This window comes from Protopterus annectens, chromosome 4.part0 (assembly GCF_019279795.1).
Source record: "Protopterus annectens isolate FY-2018-M chromosome 4.part0, PAN1.0, whole genome shotgun sequence".
NCBI lineage: Eukaryota > Metazoa > Chordata > Ceratodontiformes > Protopteridae > Protopterus > Protopterus annectens.
Window position 1 is genome coordinate 1,598,185,559 of NC_056733.1, and position 21,781 is coordinate 1,598,207,339.

The 21,781-nt window shown below is 43.8% G+C and overlaps 1 protein-coding gene across 1 annotated transcript in view; it reads right to left on the bottom strand.

The window, feature by feature from the left end:
• The window catches only part of FBXO38 (F-box protein 38), a 3,050,069-nt gene that overhangs the window by 468,858 nt on the left and 2,559,430 nt on the right, over positions 1 to 21,781 (bottom strand). The window contains exon 18 of the mRNA XM_044069370.1: positions 16,355 to 16,521. Within this exon, the coding sequence (XP_043925305.1) occupies positions 16,355 to 16,521 (167 nt within the window). The remainder of the gene's footprint in view (positions 1 to 16,354; positions 16,522 to 21,781) is intronic.

A 21,781-nucleotide genomic window follows, 5' to 3' on the forward strand; every position in this document is an offset into this window, starting at 1 on the left:
TACTGGTCATATGGTACTTTCTGGATAGTTTTATTTGGAAACCGCTGCATCTGCTTCCTTCTCCTTTATTTTGAAATGGGAGTGTATCTGATAATGAAAACAATTTTTAATGATACAACCAAGGTTTCACCTGAGTCCTCATTATCCTAAAGAAAGAAAGGTATGGGGTAAAACTTCACTCCTGCAGCCATAGTGCTCTGATCTTTTTTCTTTTGTGCACTTGTGATGCCCAAATAAATGGTGCTTCATGAAGGGAAAATCGATAAAGGCCACCTTAATGCCCCCTGGAAAGGTTGAACTTTGGCAGTTACTGTAGAGGATTAAGGCTATGAGTTGATAATGAGACACTTCCTTTGGTACAGGGCTTCATTCTCTCAGTTTTCATTTGCCTACTGTGGGACTTTGAGCAAGTCACTTTCCAGGCAGTGCTTTAGGGCAGTTAGGAATTTTGGCTAGACTAATTAATGGTCTCTTGGATTGCATGTCTAGTAACTACTAATGAACCTATGAAACATGGAGCTAGGAGTGCACAGTAGAGCAAAGCCTGACCCTGCTGCCCAGACAGCTGTTCGGACCTTGGGGATGTTCATGGCCATGGTAATAGCAGTGAATATGTCAGGCTTGTTTTCTTCAAAAATCCTTCAGACATTCCAGCTATAGCATACTGCACTTTCTCCTGTAAATTCTTCTAGAAAATGCATAATTACAGTTTTATGCTCTCAAAGACAATGCAAAAGACATGAACCTGCATTTCCCCAAATGGTCAAGAGCCCTAGCCACCCAGTCCAGGAGAAAACACAACTGATGCTGGTAGTAAGCTCAGAGGATTAAGGCTGCAATCTGTTAACAAGCTACTTCTGGTAGGCCAATGTTTGATTCATCCAGCCTTCATTTGCCTACAGTGTGACCTTGAGCAAGTCACTCTGACAGTGCTCTGGAGCACTTGGCAAATTGGGCTACGTTCCACAATAGTCTCCAGGACTTTATGCCTAGTAACTACTTATCAGCTTATGCACTAATGCCACAGTTGGGGAAATCCACCCAAAAGAACATCATTTATGGGGCTGTAAAGCCTGACTGACCACCTTCGTTACAGGAGTCACAATATTAGGGTGGTTCCAAGACAAAGTGGCAGTATCCTTAATTATGTTTACTAAGAGACATACCACTTAGGAGGAGTGCTTGTGTGCCCGATGCAGGTAAGTCTGGGTAGAGAAGACTAACTGTGTTATCCTGCATGAGTGAGAAAATATTCCTAAACATGGGGTCTTCTGGTGAAGTAAACAGAACAGACCCATACTGCTCATCAGCATCCATGATTAACAAAGAACCAATTCTGGTTCCAAACGTTTAGGCTTGGTGAGACACTCCCATGACTTATTTCCTTTTTTTTTTGACTTGGGGAGTCAGAGTCTGAAGACGATGAAGGCTTTTTTTTTAAACCCATGCTTTTTTCTCAAAAAGTATACTGCAAAAGGAAGCAGATGGAGGAAATAGAACAGTCTACACCAGGAAAGGACCACAGAGGTAGGTAAATACCACAAGAGCCCTAGAAAGAATGGGTCTAGTGACAAAAAGTGGGAAGTTTGCAAGACCATGTCTGTACAGCAGGTGCCTGAGGATTTCTTGGCAAACTAATACTAGCAACACAGACAGAAGAAAAATGATTATTGAAAGAATGATGTCTGCATAAAAGGTGTCTGAATAATCAGTGCCAAGGCAGTCAGTACTTGTAACATCACTAATGGGTTTGGTTCCAAGCCCTCGTACAGTCTCGGCCTTTTTACCAAGCTTGCACCAGCCAAAAAACTCTCAAGCTGAGTTTCCACCCAGAATGCCCTTCTCCCTGTTACCTCAGATTGAGTTTGCTAGAGAAAGAGAAGTAAAGCCGAGGCTACTTCTGCGCAAATACCCTAGAACCCCACTTGGACCCAAAGCATCCTCCAGGAGCCTTTGAAGGGGGAAGGAGGGTGGGAAGTGATGAATGAAAGAAGATGAACAACACAGATGGAACGTTATGGTAAGACATAACTTCTTTATCTGATGCTGTTAATCTTCTTTCCATTCATCACTGATGGGACAGAATCCCAAGCTACCTTGAGGTCCATGGGCGGCCCTTATGGAAGAACATTCCCGAGTACCATTTAGCCGAAGGCAGCTCTCCCTCTGGAGGCCAAGTCCAATTTGTAATGATTGATAAAGGTATGAAGCTTAGCTCAAGTAGCTGCTGCACAGACGTCATCCATGGAAGCCTTGGAATGGAAAGCTACAGATGTTGCCATAGATCTAGTGGCATGAGCTTTAACTTTTGGAATAGGTTCGTTACTAAGGAAACAGATGAAACATATGCAGTCCCTTAGCCATTTTGATAATGTAACCTTGGAAAAAGCATTCTCCCATTCTGGGCCCAGAAAAAGAGATGAAAAGCTGTTAAGATTTACGGATAGGTTTGGTCCTGTCTAGGTAAAATCTCAGTTGCCTATGTACGTCCAGGGAGTGAAGGCAGTACTCTCCTCTATTTGCAAAATTTAGAAAGAACACTTGTAGGTCAATGGTCTGGTTTATGGAGAATTCAGAAACAACTTTGGAAAGGAAGGATGGATTTGTCCTAAATGATGCTCTGTCTTTATGAAAGACCAGATAGGGCCTCTTGATACACAATGCCTGCAGCTCCGAGACCCTTCTAGCAGACGTGATGGCTACCAAGAACAAAGATTTCCAAGACAAAAACTTTAGGTCACACTTTGCAGCAGGTTCAAAAGGGTTTTGAGTCAAAGACTGAAGGACTAAAGTGAGGTTCTATGGTTCCACGGGCTGTCTGACAGGCGGCCTGATATGAGAGATCCCCTTGAGAAAGGCCTTGCATAGGCATAAAGAAATAAGAGGAGTGCCATTTATACCATTGTGGAAATTAGAAATTGTCGCTAGGTGTACTCGTACTGTAGAGGCAGAGGCTCCATTATCAAAAAACTTAGCCAAGTATTGAAGCACCGCAGTTACTGGAGCCAAATATAGGTCTAGCATGATATCCCTGGACCAGATGGAGAACCTTTTCCATTTATCCTGATATAGTCTTCTGGTGGATGGTTTATGAGTGGCCAGAATGATGTCTCAAACAGGCGAGGAGAGAGTAGCTTGCCTGGCGAATAAGGGAAGTGGAGAAACCAAGCTGTCAGCTTGAGACTAGACAAATTTGGGTGGCTCAACCCTTGGGGGTGAGTAATCAGAACTGGTAGAGGGTCCAGAATCCATGGCGGGTACATTAGGTGAGGTCGAAGGAAGGGGAACCAAACTTGTCAAGGCCAGAACTGAGCTATGAGGATCACCTTGCATCTCAACCAAAGAGCTTTCTTTAGAAATTGTAGAATTAGGGGAATGGGAGTATAAGCGTAAAGAAGTCCCGTGGGCCAATCATGGATTAGAGCGTCCCTCAAGGACTCCCCCTCCCGGGGAAGTAGGGGGAAATAGCTGCTGCACTTGTTGTTCGATGGGGAGACAAAAAGATCACAGCAAGGGTGGCCCCAGTGGCTGAAGATTTCTGTTGCCACCTCAGGATTAAGGGACCACTCGTGAGGCAGGAGGATGCATCTGCTCAGTTTGTCCACAATTACGGTGGAGCTCCCCAGGATATGCGTTGCTATCAGAAAGCAGTTGGAAGTTATCATCCACTGCCAAATTCTCATGGCTTCTCAACATAGGGGGTAGGACTTGGTTCCTCCTTGCTTGTTGATATACCAGACCACTGACATATTGTCTGACTGAAATGCAATTGTCCTGGAAGGGAGAACCGAATGAAAGGCCTGCAACGCTAACAGCACTGCTCTCATTTCCAGAACACTGATATACAGGTGGGCCTCTGAGGTGGACCATGTGCCTTGGACTGTCTTTTACTGGCAATGCCCCCCCCCCCCACCCCACCCAATCAGGGAAGCATCCGTGGTCACAATGGCTCTGGGCTGAGGGGATTGAAATGGGCGACTCCAAAGTTCTATGTCTGGCCTCATCTACCAAAGGAGGTCCTGTTTGCAGGAGTTGGTTATTCGAATCTGGTAACAGAGGGGGTGATAGTTTGGGAACCACTGACACAGAAGGAGCCATTGCAGGACCGCATATGTAGCTTTGCTAGAGGCACTACTGGAACTGAAGCGGCCATAGAGCCTAGGGCCTGAAGAACTTCTCTTGCTGAAACTTTTGTTTGAGAGAGTATCACTCCGAGCTGGAGCCTCAATAGGTGGAGTCTGTAAACTGGGAGTGATACTAGACAAGACTGGGTATTGAACACTGCTCCAAGGAATTCTATTTGTTGTGTATGAGTAAGGTTTGATTTCTCCCAATGTATTGTTATTCCCAACAATTCTGCCAGAGAGAGAGTATAATGCAGTGCTGTTACCAGAAGATGCTCGGTGGGGGGCAGTGAGGAGCCAGTCATCCAAATATGGAAACACCCGGAATCCTTGTAGTCTCAAGTGAGCTGTGACCATTGCCATGCATTTCGTGAACACTCTGGGGGCTGTAGAGAGACCGAACGGCAGGGCACGAAACTGATAATGATGGGCCCCTAGCTGGAAGTGAAGCAGACTCCTGGAGCGTTTGTCCATCTTGATGTGGTAATACACATCCCGGAGATCTATTGAACGCATCCAATCACCTTTTCTTAAAAAGGGGAGAATGGACTGAACCGTGACCATCCAGAATTTGGTGTGGGTGACAGACTTGCTTAAGCTGCTGAGATCCAAAATGGGTCTCCAGTCCCCTGTCTTTTTTGGCACCAAAAAGAATATTGCGTAAAATCCGAATCCGCATTGGTCTGGTGGGACTGGTTGGATGACTCTTTTTTGAGACAGCTTTATTATCTCTAAAGCTGCTTCTTCCCTTTGACTGGGTGGAATGTTGGGAAGTTTTCTTGGAAGGTTTGGTTGACAAGAAAGGGGAATGATGTAATCTCTGGTGATGATACTCTGTACCCAACGATCGGTGGTAATAGATTGCCAGGCAGCTTGGTGAAGAGAGAAACGGCCCCCACTGCTTCCAGAGGTAAGCAATCGGGCTGCTCCTCAGGAGCACTGGTAAGGCTGTCACGAGAAGGAATCCCTGGAGCCTTGGTTACGAGGACCCTCTCTGCCTCTACAGGGGCATCTTCCGGAATTGTTACCCCCTCTGCCCCTTGGAGTATCATCACCACATGTGGCATGGAAAGGACCCTGAGATTTTTTGTTCCACATTTTCCCACTCCTCTGATTCCTGAGGAAGGTACATTAAGGATTGGAAAATCGCAGGCCTATGACAGACAGGGTCTTTCCATCTTGCTCGCACCTGGCTAAAGTGTCCTTCACTTTGAAGCCAAAAAAGGATGAAGCTTCGATGGGAGCATTCAAAAAGTAAGACTTGAAGTGGTCCATGAGGTCACAAATAAGCATCCAGGCATGATGCCTCATGACAAAGCCGCCCCTTCTGTCGCATGTGAAAGTAACCTCATGGATGAGTTGGATATCGATTCCAGGGTTGCGAGCTGTGAGGCCACTTTGTTCCTGACCTTGTCAGACAACTGTCCTGCTAGAGTCCCAGAAAGTTCGGAGATCAAGTCCCTCTGTAGCCTTGTAAAATGTACCAAATAGCTCAGGGACCATATAGCAAAGGTCCCTGATGCAAAAATTCACTTCACAAGTCTGTGCACCGCCCAGGACTCCCTGTTGGGTGGGTGGACAGTGGGACTTTCCTCAGCCAATTCCTTTTTCGTGGCCAATGCCACCATCATAGCATCGACTGGTAACCCTATGGACCAATGCAGGTTCTCCTCGAGAGGGGAAAGAATTTTGTCTGGTCTCCGAGGGATCGCCTCAATGGAATCAGGGTTCTTCCAAGTTCGTTGCACAATGGGCTGGATGAACTCGTCGGCAGGTGGGGTCACCCAAGAGGTAGATGGCCGGGTGCAGAAAGCCTGCAGGAACACAGACTACTCAGAGGAAGAGTTGGAGGGCTTCCACTCAACTCTCTGCTTTAGCATTTCCAGGATGTCTCTGAAGGAGACATCATCAGGTGGTGACTGAGGGAACCCTTCACCATCATCGTAATCCGTGTCTTCAGTTAAGGACTCCTTGGGTGAGTCGACGTGCTTCCTCTTGGATGTCCTCTTTCGAGGGTGCTCCTCAGTGGGGGGTCTCTGAGTAGGACTTGGAAGAGCAGGTACCCTAAACAGGGGTGTCCTGTGGCTTCTCTGCCTGGTATCCTGGGGGGTGGTCTGTGGCAGCTGTAGCTCAGGGGGTGAAAACTGGGGATCTGACATCAAAGGAGTGCTTCCAGAAGTGAGAGCCCTCTCTGCATGGAAGGCAGGCCTGCCCGAAGAGGGATGGGAGCCCAGTACCGAGAAAGACAACCTCGGGACCGGGGACTCGCTCCGCTCTGACGAACCTGCCACCACGGATGGAGCCTCAAGTGGGATTGGTGCGGACATGGCTATCAGAACAGAGGATGGAACCTTGGAGAAAGATGGCTTGGTGCCCCAGGCAGATGCGCCCATCTCCCAATCCCCAGACTGAGGAAGGACCGGTTCCAAAGGAACCGAAGACCAAAGGGACAAACTCGGAGCTGGAGTGAGGTGCACTGTAGGCACCAAGGTGATGGGTTCCAAGAAGGATATTGGAGCAGAAGGCTTCAGAACTGAGATGGTCAAAGGAGGAGTGTAAGATGGAGTCCATGGATAAACCAACCCAAGTCCTGCAGGTGGATGGGTCTTAGAACGTGTGGGTAAGCCCCCTGGCTAACAACAGCTGGCCCACAAGATGCACCATGTTGTGTTCTGACAGGATCCTGGTGGATGTAGTGGATACTCCAGGTGAAGAGTCAGGACATTCAATGAACAGGCTATTCACCTGGCCCAGAAACGGATCTACGGAAGAGTATCATCAGGTCTGTGGTGCAAGGTCTGCCGACACCGAAGTCTCTAGTTTGGAGACTGCGAGTAAAGGGGTCAAATCCATTGTAGTCGGTACAAAGCTCGATGCCGAAGTGGCACTCGGAGCCGAAACGGTCGGTTCCAAAATTGTAAGTAACGAAGGAGTTGAAGGTGTGTTCTGAGCCGAAGTGGCCACAGGTGCTGAAGTCGAAATAGGCGTAGTGAGGTCTGTAATCGGTGTCGGAGGCAGGACCGGTGCCAAAACTGGCGCCGGTATCGAAGGTTTCGAGATGCTCAGAGCCGAGGAAGATGGAGCCGTAGAGGCAGATTTATGCTCCGAAGACAACGTTGGGACCTCTGATTTCACAGGCTTGCCCTGATCACCCGATGGTGAGGAGGGAACAGAGTGGGACCTCTTTTTGTCTTTAGTAGGAGGGGTTGAGACCTCCATCGCAGAAATGGCCTCTGAAAAGGGAGACTTAAGTAACCCTTTCAGTATCAGTTTATTTTTGCGCTCATTAAGTGTGTGTTGACTGAAACTCTGACAAATGTCACAAGGAGGCTGCACCAAAAGATGGGGAATTCCCAAACAGTATACACAATCGTCGTGAGAATCACTATTAGGTAACTTGCCATTACATGAAGCACAATGCTTAAAACCTGAAGTACCCTTCTAATCCGACATCTTGATAGAGAGAGACCACAGGCCAACAGTATAATCCAGTTAGAAAAATAGTCAAACACCGTTCAAAGAAGTCACAATTGTACCAATACAGTGATATGTAGGAGAGAAAACAGGAATACCTTACTAAAAACCAAAGCTAACAGTTAGACAGGAAAGAAAATACCAGCTATGGTACTGAAGGAATACCACAAGGGTAAGGGAGGAAAGGCCATACCAACAATGGTACTTGAAAGTTTACCAAGGGTAGAAATGGGTAGAGTAGAGAGGAAAAAAACAAGATCAGACAGAAGAAAGCACACTAGAAATACCATTCACTCAATAAAAAATGAAGATGATAAAAATTTTCCACACAAATATCAAATAAAGTTCCACTTAGCTGGGAGCTTGACTGAAACGCGGCTTTACGGCTACGTGGCAAATGAAGATCTGAGGTAACAGGGAGAAGGGCATTCTGGGTAGAAACTTAGCTCAAGAGTTTTTTTGCTGGTGTGAGCTTGGTACAAAAGCTGGCTCGGAACCGAACCCATCAGTGATGAATGGAAAGAAGATTAACAACATCAGATCAAGTAGTAAGGGACGTGGAAACTGCAGACAGCAAAAGGTATGCATTAGAAGAACAATGTTCTATGATTAGAGTATAAACAGTACAACACAGTTCCATGACAATGACAGAGTGACAGAGAAAGCCCTATGATCTAAATAATCAGAGTCTGAGTAGCTACTCAGGCAGTTGAGAAGGTATATGCAGGGGTGTAGCTAGGGTGTAGCAAAGTGGACAGCTGCCCCAGGTGCAAGGTGTTAGGGGACATAATCGGCAGATGTTGATCAATTGGTAGTATAGTATCAGCATTTCTGAATGCAGGTAAGGAAATGAATGCTGATACTATCTTTGTGGTCAGGATGTAAGAGCTTTGTGCATTGTGTGAGGTCAAAGCTACAGCAAGCCACATGCTACAAATGTAGCAAGCAGTTTGCTACAGTTTTACAAGAAGAGAAATTTTTTGCCCCTCAAAGTTGAGTGGGAAGGCACGAGAATGGAGAACAGCACAGCTAGTTACAGCTCTGCTAGGTAGAAGAGGGTGGGAATAAGAGCCTGATGCAAGCTTGCCCATCCTGGGTAGATGGACTGGTCGACAAGCAAATGCTTACAGGCAAAAAAGCCACAGTCAGGAATTGAGGATATGGTGCTCTCAAGCCAACGATGGCAGCTCTCCTTACAGGGTGCTTGGAAACATTCACTCTGCTAGGGGCCTGTACAGGGCACTTATACTGCTGAAAGCAGGCAGAGCAGAATCCACGTTTCTCTGAGAATAAGCTGTACAGATTAGATGACTTGTGTATTCACCTGCTTCTTCCTCAGATGCTTACTAAGCCATTTGCTTATCTAGTCAAAGATACAACTTCAAAGACGTAGCTTAACATTAACACAGACATACCTAAAAATATAAATATATTCATATATATATATATATATATATATATATATCATCATCATTCTCTTTCGGCTTTTCCCGTTAGGGGTCGCCACAGCGGATCATCTCTTTCCATTTCTTCCTATCCTCTGCATCTTGCTCTGTCACACCAACCGCCTGCATGTCCTCTCTCACCACGTCCATAAACCTTATCTTAGGCCTTCCTCTATTCCTCTTACCTGGCAGCTCCATCCTTAGCATCTTTTTCCCAATATACCCATCATCCCTCCTCAGCACATGTCCAAACCAACGCAATCTCGTCTCTCTTGCTTTGTCTCCAAACTGTCCAACATGAGCTGACCCTCTAATATACCGATTCCTAATCCTATCCATCCTAGTCACACCGATTGCAAATCTTAACATCTTTAACTCTGCCACATCCAGCTCTGACTCCTGCCTTTTTGTCAATGCCACTGTCTCCAACCCATATAACATAGCTGGTCTCACTACACTCTTGTAGACCTTCCCTTTCACTCTTACGGATACCCGTCTGTCACAAATCACTCCTGACACTCTTCTCCACCCATTCCACCCTGCCTGTACTCTCTTCTTCACCTCTCTTCCACATTCACCATTACTCTGAACTGTTGATCCCAAGTACTTAAACTCGTCCACCTTTACCAACTGTACTCCCTGCATCCTCACCATTCCTCTACCCTCCCTCTCATTTACACACATATATTCTGTCTTAGCCCTGCTGACCTCATTCCTCTGCTCTCTAGAGCATATCTCCACCTCTCCAGAGTCTCCTCAACCTGATTCCTACTCTCACTACAGATCACAATGTCATCTGCAAACATCATAGTCCACGGGTCTCCTGTCTGATCTCATCTGTCAACCTGTCCATCACCACTGCAAATAAGAAAGGACTCAGAGCTGATCCTTGATGTAATCCCACCTCCACCTTAAACGGATCTGTCACTCCCACTGCAGTCCTCACCACTGTCACACTACCCTCGTACATATCCTGTACCACTCTTACGTACTTCTCTGCCACTCCCGACTTCCTCATACAATACCACAACTCTTCTCTAGGCACCCTGTCATATGCTTTCTCCAAGTCTACAAAGACACAATGCAACTCCTTCTGACCTTCTCTGTATTTCTCCATCAACAGTCTCAGAGCAAACATTGCATCTGTAGTGCTCTTTCCTGGCATGAAACCATACTGCTGATCACTAATCATCACCTCCTTCTTAACCTTGCTTCCACTACTCTTTCCCATAACTTCAAGCTGTGACTAATCAGTTTTATCCCTCTGTAGTTACTGCAGCTCTGCACATCACCCTTATTCTTAAAGATAGGTACCAAAACACTTTTTCTCCACTCCTCAGGCATCCTCTGACTTTCCAAAATTTCATTAAACAATCTAGTTAGAAATTCCACTGCCATTTCTCCTAAGCACCTCCATGCTTCCATTGGTATGTCATCTGGGCCAACAGCCTTTCCATTCTTCATCCTCTTCATAGCTGCCCTTACTTCCTCCTTGCTAATCTGTTTCACTTCCTGATTCACTATCCCCACATCATCCAACCTTCTCTCTCTCTCATTCTCTTCATTCATCAGCCTCTCAAAATACTCTTTCCATCTACTCAACACACTCTCCTCTCTTGTGAGTACCTTTCCCTCACTATCCTTTATCACCCTTACATGCTGCACATCTTTCCCAGCTCTGTCCCTCTGTCTAGCTAATCGGTACAGGTCCTTTTCTCCCTCTTTAGTGTCCAATCTCTCGTACAACTCTCCATATGCCCTATCCTTAGCTTTGCCACCTCTCTCTTTGCCATGCCTCATCTCCTTATACTCATGTCTACTTTCTTCATCTCTTTGACAATCCCACTTCTTCTTCGCCAGCCTCTTCCTCTGTATACTCTCCTGTACTTCCGCATTCCACCACCAGGTCTCCTTGTCCTCCTTCCTCTGTCCAGATGTCACACCAAGCACCTTTCTAGCAGTCACCCTTACTAGTTCTGCTGTAGTTACCCAGCTATTCGGTAACTCTCCACTGCCTCCCAGTGCCTGTCTTAACTCTTCCCTAAACTCCACTTCACAATCACCCTTTTTAACTTCCACCATTTAATCCTTGGCACAGCTTTCACATTCCTCCTCCTCTTCTTGATCACCAACGTCATTCTACATACCACCAATCTATGCTGCTTAACTACACTTTCCCCTGCCACCACCTTACAGTCTCCAATCTCCTTAAGACTGGCCCTCCTACATAGTATATAATCAACTTGTGAGCATCTTCCTCCACTCTTGTACGTCACCCTATGCTCCACCCTCTTCTTAAAATACGTATTCACCACAGCCATGTCCATCCTTTTCGCAAAATCCACAATCATCTGACCTTCTGCATTCCTCTCCTTAACACCATACCTACCCATCACTTCCTCATCCCCTCTGTTCACTTCACCAACATGCCCATTAAAGTCCGCTCCAATCACTAGTCTCTCACCCTACACACACACATTATATATATATATATATATATATATATATATATATATATATATATATATACACACACATCTAAAGAAAATACAAGAATGGAACATGAAAGGAATATAACAGACAGGAAAAAAAAGAGTGGAGGATGTCAGACTACGATGCAGTTGTTTGGAAGTGAAAATGAAACAGGAAAGACTGCACATAGGAAAAGCATCAGCAAATAATATTAAGGGACAGAGATTAGAAAAAAGTGTGGGGTCAGAGAAGAAACCTTTGGTGAATGCAGACTTAATCATACAGATTGAAAACTTTCCTGGATCTAGCATGGGCAGGTCCATGCACCTCACCAATATAAGTAGATGCAAGTATGTAAAATGTGAGCAACATAAGTTGAATGACATGACTTTGGCACTGGAACAGGTGCTTGGATGGGGCCAATATTGGGAAGGAAAGGTCTGTGAAAGGTTCCAGTGCTGAGAGCAGGTGATACTTTCTCATGGTGTTAAAAGATCATTTATATAAGACATCAAACTTTTTTATTTCTTTTTAACATCTTTATTAAATCACCACATTTTAAGTTACACATAAACCATAATTAATAGAAAGTGCTGGAGGGACAGATTCATCACCCAGAGTCTATGCTGTGGAACAAAATCCCGGTACATGTGAGGCAGAGCACCTCGCTGGCCTTGTTCAAGAGGAATCTTGACCAATGGATGGGGGATCGCAGATATACCCCAGGGATTACTTCAGTGTCACTGCTTGACAGAAGCACAGCAAAATAATAGGCATAGTTTTATTCAAACTAAAGGGGTGGCGAAAGCCAAATAACTATGGGCTAGGCTTATAAATGCCCTTGGGCAGATAGCCTAGTACGAACCTATGAACCTATAAGAACAGTTTTCATTATCATTTTACAGTATACAAGTTTAATAATTTTCATTCAGTATTACATAAATTGTTCAGTTCTTGCCTTCCCCTTAAACCTCACTCCTCTCCGGAGCTTTATTCTGTATGTAATGTTCCCATTTCTTTTATTTCTATGACAGCTGATCCTTTCTTTTTCAAAATCTACCATCTCCATGTTCAGAGGTTCACAGGTAGGTACTAGGCTATCGGCCCTGAGGCCTATATAAGCCTAGCCAAAAAGGTTCCCTGACTTTTGCCACCCAAGAAAATTATTTTCCTGTGCCCCAGTCAAGCAGTGCCCCAGAAGTGATCCCCGGAGTGAATTTTCTATTTCCCATCCAGTTGTCAAGATTTTTCTTAAAGAGGGCCAATGAGGAGCTTTGCTTGACATGAATGGGTAGTTTGTTCCAGAGTATGGGAAGTCTCTGGGACAGGAATCTATCCCCCTCCAGTGTGTTCCATTTATTCTGGTGACAAGGTTTAGGTCCCTGGAGCATGTGGTTCGGAGAGACTGGGATTTCTTTAAGTGTAGCATGTCCAACAGCTCTGGGTTTGACATAGCTTTGTATGTTAGGTAGAGATCGCCTCTGAGTAGACGATATGTGAGAGTAGAGCTGGAGTTTTTTGAGACAGTCTGCGTATGGCATTTGTTTGAGGCTGGAAATCCTCTTAGTGAGGTATTTCTGTGGCCTTTCCAATTGTTGTAGGTGTCTTGTGAGATACATGCCAAATGGGGCATTGTACTCTATAATGGGTATGATGAGGGATGAGTAGAGAGGAACAATGACCTCCTTTTTTCTAGAGGAGAACCCTTTTGTGATGAGGTGTGTCATGTAAGAAGAATTTCCTGACTACTGTGGCGATGTGGTTATCAAAGGAGAGACTATTGTCCACCTGTGTCCTGAGGTCTCTTATCACACTTTCAGTGTTTAGTGAGCTACCACCTATGTGGTAGTTCATGGGTACCCAGTTTTTCCGAAAGGGGATGACAATGCACTTCTTGGCATTGAGCGTGAGGCCATGACTTTGACACCAAGCATCTGTCTCTGTGATGATTAACCTTAGCTGACCTGTTGTAACTTATGTGTGACTCCTTAACTGACCTCTTCTAATTTCTGTCTGACTCACAAGAGACACAGCTGTGGTTTCTTTTCAAGTTTTAGTATGCAGTACAAGTCTCTTCTCTTCTTTACAATATTATGGTTGGCTTAGATTTTTGTTAATATTTTTAGTAAATGCTTTTTTGGCAGCCAATACCATTAAAGTAGTAAGGCCTTACTATGTCTACACAGTTCAGATCCTATATCCCATCTCAAAGAATCATAACCTTAGTATCATTTGTTCCCCCAATATTTCTGTCAAAACATTCCACGTGGATTTTTTTACAATCTGTCAATTAGGTAAATTCCCAAGAAACAAATTCCCTATTTCCTCTTTTTTCCCCCATTACATTTCCAACATTCACTATCCACCTGAGGAAAAATCCTACAATGTCTACCTGTGACATAAAATACCTATGTAAAAATTTCCACATAAAAATCCTAACCCTTATGGACCTTATTGCATACTTGGGAGACCTACAGATTTCTTCCCATCAATCCTATGCAATTTGCCTTTCAATTCCTTTTTCTGAACAATTTTTTAACCTTCTCTTATTCTTTTAGTTATTAAGGAAACTGTTATATGCACTATTAACTGTCCCTTCTTAAAGGCATCTTCTGTTCTAGACTCAACCAAAAATATCTACCAGAACTCGTCTTTCACTTAGCACTCCGACCACACCCTATCCCTTTTTCTTTGCCTATACTCTGTTATTAATCCCTGATAAGGAAGGTAATATGAAAAGTACATATATAAATCCAGTGCCTATGCTCCAAAGCTTGTTGATGCAGGAGGACCTCTCTCACATGGATCACTGATGACTGTTTGGGGGGGGGGGCAGATTGAGAAGAACAGTTCTTCATCATAAGTGCAACCATACAGCCACTGTCAGTGGCTTGAAGGACCTTTCCTTGGGTACAGGATAAATATGCTTAGACAGACAGATAAAGTGTGCACAATGGGCTGCATCCATCTCAAGGTGGTTGCTGGAGCTCACACATATCTTTCATTATCTGCAGAAAACAGGCAGTAAACTTCTTACTAACTAATGAGGAACGGGCAGAATGCAAGACCTGCAAGCCTGCTTTTAAGGAAAGCTACCCTGAGGAGGTTATCACTGCCCAGCCTCCTGCATCTTCACACAATCACAATGCTCTGGCAATGACATGGATCATGTAAGGGGGCCCTCCTACCAGCTTCTGCACTACTCACATATCAACTGCTACTCTCTAACTTCACTCTTTTGCCATCACCAGGTGGGTGGGTTGAAATGCTGGCATTTACTGCAGTGTTTGATGATATGTTATTCACCTAGGTATCAGACAATGACTGTGTAGTTCTTGCCTCATTACTTTTAGGAACCCCTAAAGATTTACAAGCTTGCTAGGCATGGAATATGGGATCGTTTAAATGCCAACTACAAGGATGAGCATTGCAATTGAGAGTATGGCAGAAAAGAATTGAACAGTAGTATTTGTATGTGTTTCTGTGTGGTATTTTGCCCCAAATGCCTGCTGATCATCAGCACATCCCAACCAATCTGCCCACTCATTCACTATCATCAGGTCAGCCAGTAAGGGCCATTGTTTAAGGCAGTCATCAGGGTGGTTTAATTTTTGCAATTTGGGTCCCTAACCCCATGTCCTGTACTGATCCACCATTTGGCATGCAACAGGTGTACTGCATAGACATGTCACTTGCTTCTGCATGAGATGTAACCTCTTCACAGCTGCCCTGCCCCCTTCCCTCAAAGCCAGTGCTCCCATGTGGCTTCCAGTATTCTCTGGGATTCTACTAAAATAATGAGTACTTGGCCACGTGCCTGACCCATCAAATACAGGCAAGCCAGCAAAATGCACCACTACTCGCTACTCCCATGCCATTGCCAAAAGGTGCATGAGTCACTATACTCTCTTATCAATCTCTGAGAAGAAAGGCAATATGAAAAGTGCAGGTATAAATCCTAAGCCTATGCTCCAAAGGCAATGTGGAAAGTACATGCTTTAGTTGTAGTCAGGGATTTATCCCTCTGTGTCATCAGAGTTGGCCAGAAAAAAAATGAATGGTGATGGGTCTTCTCCTTAGTACTGAACGTTAAAGCATCACTGGGAAGTGTGCATGTCCAAGCCAGCGAAAAAAAAGGTAAACCAAAACCAGGTGGGAAATCACAACAGACACCCACTACAGAGCACCCATCAAAGTCAGATATATGAAACTCACTAGAATGTGACAAAAGTAACCCTGCACATCAAAGCTAAACTAACCATGCATTTCACAGTAGAAGTGTTACAGGACAGGCTTAACAAGGTCAAGAAGAAGTAACAGATTTCTGATTTTACAACCAAGTGTCCATTTTCCACAGCAGCGATAACTAGTTTTCTTACTAATAATAGGCAGGAATATCCTGGAAAATGATAACCCACAAATGAAGCCAAGCCTATTACAAGACAACTTACTGCAAGCAAGTTCAGCCCAACTATTCTCAACACTGGAAAGGAACAAGAAAGAAAAAAATTAATGGATGCCAATATTTATAATGGAGTAGGTGGCTGAAGCTATCTCAACAGAGCATCCAAGATGGATTACTTCCTAAATATCTTAGTCAAGTGATCTTATCACCAGATGTTAGCCCTACAAATGTTAATACCTGTTAATACCCTTATATGAAGAGAGATGAGAAATTCATAGCTTGCAATAGTTATTTAATAAAAAAAATCCTTTTTAATACTGTTTGGTGCTGTCTGCTTTTCCAAAAAACTCAAGCTATAACACTAGCCAGTGATTGGCTTTTGCAACCTTTAACCGGTTATACATTATTAAGAATATAAACAATGAGAATCATACCTGTTGCATTGGCCTTAGATAAATTATTCGGTTTCTTTCAGGAGGCATCCTCAAAATTTGGTCCAGAATCTGCAAGATGTTAAGCTTCTTACACTGAGCATAATCAAAACGATTCACAATTGGTGCATTCTCTACTTTCAGATGTTTAAGTACTCTGCATCGTGTAGCTAGATTTAGAAAAGCCAAAGTTACTGTGAGACTTAAGAATTCTGTCCATAACACAACTGTAGAATGTAAAAACAAACATTATCCATCAAACAAAGATTGTACTGCAATCTGTATGCATGCCAAACCAACAAAAATGAGCTGCAGAATGACAAAGGTTTGAATACAATTAGCTTATTCTCACTTACCTACCCAGGTGATACAAACAGGAAAATAAATGTGATATGTTAATGTTAACAGGACAGCCTGTCCTAACTGGAATATTCTACTTCAAGCTATATCTGCCATCCACTTTCTCAGCAGCTTGAATTAAAGGTCTGAGGGGTTAAAATTAATGTAAAATCTAACAAAATAAATTAAAATATGAAGTACAGTTACGTGAGTAATTCACAACAGCAGATGTTCAACTTGAAATCACTGCTGTTGAAGAATTCTTGACTGATGGGAATTGGGTACAAACAGATGTTTGCCAGGCCAGCCAGACTCAAAATCTCAGTGGACAATCTCAAAATAAGCTAATTCCTCCACAACCAAAGACATATGCTAAGACATACAGACAATCAGTACTCCCAATGTTTTTTCTTTTGTGCCAGTAAAGGTAGCTTGACATATCCCTACTCATTTAGTTTTCCTCATCTGTATGCACTATGAAGTGGAAGTAATAAACCTACTGATCCCACAGAGAATCCCAGATGAAGTCCCTATACCTTTACTGTAAGCAAGTGAGTTTTGCAGATACCAAGGACTTCACTCCCCCATCCCACCACCACCAATCTCAACATCTCGTCTCTTAAACAAATATCCTTTCCAGGAAATAACTACCTGCAGGTAAAATCGGGGTAATTACATGGATCACTGTTGCAATAAAAATCTTGATAAATGCATGGAATCCCAAAGTAGCACTCAGCTGAGAAGGTAAAATCACTCAGGCAATTATAGTGTAAAAATCCTCAGTTACAGGGTCCTGCTGTGCTTCTGGATTGAATTATCCAACTTACAGAAATTGGAGGAGGAAGTGGCTGCTTCACAAATGCCCTGAGCTAAAAATGCCTAAAAGGCTTCAGTGTGGAAGCCAACTGAGTAGAATGTGCCTTTATCTACCCCTTTGAGGTTCTTCCATGTCTCTCATAGCACAATAGGATACAGTTTGTGAGACATATTAAAAGAGTCTGACTTGTTACTGGTTTGTCCTATGAACCTGGGATGAAACACATTTGGCCTCTTTGCCTAAATTCTTTTGTCCTATACAAAGCATCTCTGTTGTAAACTAGATGTCCAGGAGATGCAAAATTCTCTCTACCTTATTTTGTGGTCTGGAAAAGAAAACTGGTAGTATGATGAGCTGATTCTGAGAGAGCTTTAAATCCACCATGGCCATGAAGGAGAAAAGAGTTCCGAGACTTAACCCATCATTATGAAATACTGTGAATAACTCCTTGCGCATTACAGAATGTGGCTGGAAATCCTTCAAGCAGACATACTGGCCACCAAGATAGCTATCGTCTAAGGCAATTGTTTCATTTTGACAGATGCTGCTAGCTTCAAAGGTATATAAGGTCACTTTTTCCATGGCAAAGTTCAAGTCACAAGGTGGAAAAACAGTCCTCCACAGAAGGTGGAGATGCAGGACTCCTTCATGAAGTGTTTCACTGACAGATGTTTCGTCAAGGGCAGTATCAGTGAGAGAGAGAGAGAGTTGGAAATGGCAGTCACATGCACTTAAACTGAAGAATATGACAATCTTGCTGTAAAAAGGTCCAACAAGTATGACAATATCAGGATAATCTTGCTAGGACTGGATCCTGACTCTTACTGCATCAGATAGAGAATCTTCTCCTTACTGTCAAGTAGGATTTCCTTGTGTTGTTTATAACTTGCTAGCACATCCTTAGACCACTGGTAGTTGAAAGAAATGAGTGGCAGATCATTAAGGCAGTCAATATGAACTCCTGCAGGTTTGGGTGCACCAATGTACCTGACATCTTATCAGCAGGTCTACAGTTGACTGCAGGCTGACTGGGGATTCCTTTATCAGCTTTACCATCTGGGAAAATCAGTGCTGTCTGGGGCAGCAAGAGGTGACCAGAGTCATCCTGGGTCTCTTCATTCTCATCTTTGTCCTGAGAGGTGTACGAGCTCGTGTGTGTGTGTGTGGGGTACACATACTGAGAGGATTTTCCTTGGAAAGGAGAAAGCATTCATTACCCATGTGCTGATCCATGAAACTCTCTTGCAGTAATGAGGAAGCTGAAGAATGTATGTTTGTCTGCCCCTCTACCCACACGTACACTTCTCGGTTAGGATCCTGAAGCAGATTTCTTTGGTTGCCATTAGTAATTGCTGATCAGGGTTCTAGTTGGGATATCTGTAATCTGAGTGTGGTCCAATGGTTTTTGTAGGGTGCCCAGTGGTTCATATCTGATTGTGCTGCCAGCTCCCAAACTTATCTGCAGAAGGGGTATGAATATGTGCCCCCTGTTTATGTCCCACATACACTAGTGCTGTCCATGGTTAGTAATAGCATTCCTGCCTTTCAAATGGGTTGAAATGTGGCTTTGAGGACAAGAATGACTCTAGCATTTCCTTTACATTGATATGAAGATTTCTCTGGAACATGATTCAGCTGTTCTGGACATTGAGGATTCCTGAATGAGCTGGCAAGTCCTTTACAAGGCATCATTTGTTAGGGTGTGGATGGGCTAGGGTAAAACAAAGGCATGCCTCTGTTTTTCCTCACTTGACAGGCCCACCAGGAAAATTCCTTCTAGATACAGAGGACGACTGGTACTGTCTTGCATGAAGGATGAGTGTTTCTCTCAGTGGACTTTCAGGCACCCCTAAACCTGTATTTGGAGATTCACTATAGTTACTGTAAGGAAAATTAGGCCATAAACCCTACAGTCCTCCAGGAAAACTGCCTTATTTGTGGGTGGGTAAACCTTGTATGTCATCTTGAATGGCTAGCCAGACAAAGACTTCAGATGTGCTAGGTGTCAGACTGAACATGGGAACACTGAGGAAAAATGCAGGCTTATATAGACAGCCCAGTGCAAAAGTACAGCTCCATTTGAAACTCATCATAAATACATATAATCAAGTACATTCATTCCTGCAGGAGCCTGACAGCCAGCCCATCTTTCAAAGCTTTACTTTCTCTCTCCTCACTTCATCCAACTTCCTCCACTCAGATGTCAGGAAACTGGTGGTATAAGAGGGGTGCTGGTCAATGCCATCATCTAATCTTTCTTGCCGAATCTGAAAATTGAGCTTGTTTGTGCCCCAAAACACAAGTAGACCTAGGGAACTTTTCTTCAGGGAAAAGTACTCACTAGCAGGACCCCAGTACACTCTCTGACTTCTAAGATAAGTCAAAGGAAGGAGGGAGAGTCTAGTGGGAAAATCAGAGGCTATTTGGGAAATAAGGGCGAGAGTGTATCTACCCAAATATCAGGATGCCCAAGCACGATAACAATGGTGGTAAGGAATGGGGACTACACCAATATACTTGGAACAGCTACAATTATGTTAAGTTGCTAACACAAGAGTACTCTGTTCTCTGAAATATTCACTGCTGCACTAGTCATCACTTCTGAGAATAGTCCCAGAGCATAAGGACAAGTGGATGACTAGCTCTGAATGGGCTATCATGAGAGCAGACCTTGGGGAATGGCAGTGGCCGAAATTACCCTGGCAATAAATACAGAACCAAAATTGCAATGCATGGAGAAGGGATGTTGAGAAGAAATGGTAGCTGCTTCCAAACCTGAATGGGTATCAGCCCCTCTGAAGAAAACTGTGACGCTAGTAGAATGTGTGTGTCTTTACATGGCCAAACACTGGTTTCTCATGAAAACAGTAACAAAACCCTATACAGTGAGGAAAGTGATACGTTTGCTTACTGACTCACTCTTCCATCTGCCCCTCGCAAATAAGACAACAGCTGAACCGATTTTCTGACTTCCTTAGTTCTGTCTAGATAGAATCTCAGCTATCTCAGCTGTCTATGCATGCCCAAGGTACAGAAAGTTATTTTCCCCTTATTCTAAGAGATTGGAAAAAACACAGAGAGGTGAACAGCCTGATTCAAGGAAAGGTATGTCACCACTTTGTGCATGAAAGTAAAGCTGTTGCTCAGAGTGACACTGTCCTAAGATGGTTATTTACACATTAAGGCTTGCAGCTCACAAATTAATCCAGCAGACCTTATAGCCACCAAAAATATTGTCCTTCAGCAGAGGTCCTGACAATAGGTTCAAACAGTACATAATTAGTTTCTCTAACACACAGAGAAAGTACCATGGTGGAGCAATTTCATTTATCTATGGTCCAAGACACAGTACCCACTTTAGGAACTGCTGGAGAGTATAGATAAGGTTCTAAAGGTAAAGCAAAACAAGATAGCTGACACTTCTAACTTCAAGGAGGCATAAGATGTCCCTGACATGTTAAAATCTGACAGATAAAACAGAGCCACAAACATTCCAGCTGAATTAGGGTTGTGGTCTCCAGCAAAGAACTACAAGAAGGATCTCCCCATGTTTTCTAGATATGACTTTCTTGTGTTTGGTTTCTTAGCCTCTCTCATTATATACAGCAATCCTCTGAAAACACATGCCTGGAACAGATAAGTGATAAATCATACATGTTGTCAGCCTTACAATTCTGCAGTTGCGAGTGCATTAAGGACTCTTTCCTTCTCTGTCAATAGGTTCAGTCACTTGGTGGTGAGGGTTTGGGTCCTCCCTGGGCCAGATTGAAAGGTTTCCCTGGATTGAGGTGCACCTGGATTTTTGCCATGAGATCTACTTTTTGATAAAAGGAAAGAAGGGGGATTGTTATCTCCAAAAAGTGCGTGTATGTTGATACCAACTACTTCTGGCATACCAATATAGTTTACCATATGGAGCCACACCAGAGGCACCATCAGAATGCAGGATGACATGTAGCCCAGGATCCTGAGGAATTCTCTTGCTATGACAGAATCACACTCTAATACGGTCTTGCAGTTGTATTTGGTCAGAAAAGCTTTCTGCTGTTCTGGGTCCAGCAAGTCCCACAGGAAAGCACACTTTGTTTGAAAACACTTCCTTTATTTCACAAAATCTGTACAGTCCAATGCAGTACTCATGCATGATGTGCATCATTCAGCTCTGTTGATGGCTGGTGATGTTTAATGTAATCTACCCGCACCCCTCTATTTATACATCTCACCTTGGTTTGATATCAACAATTGCAAAGTTAATTATCACAACTAATTAATTT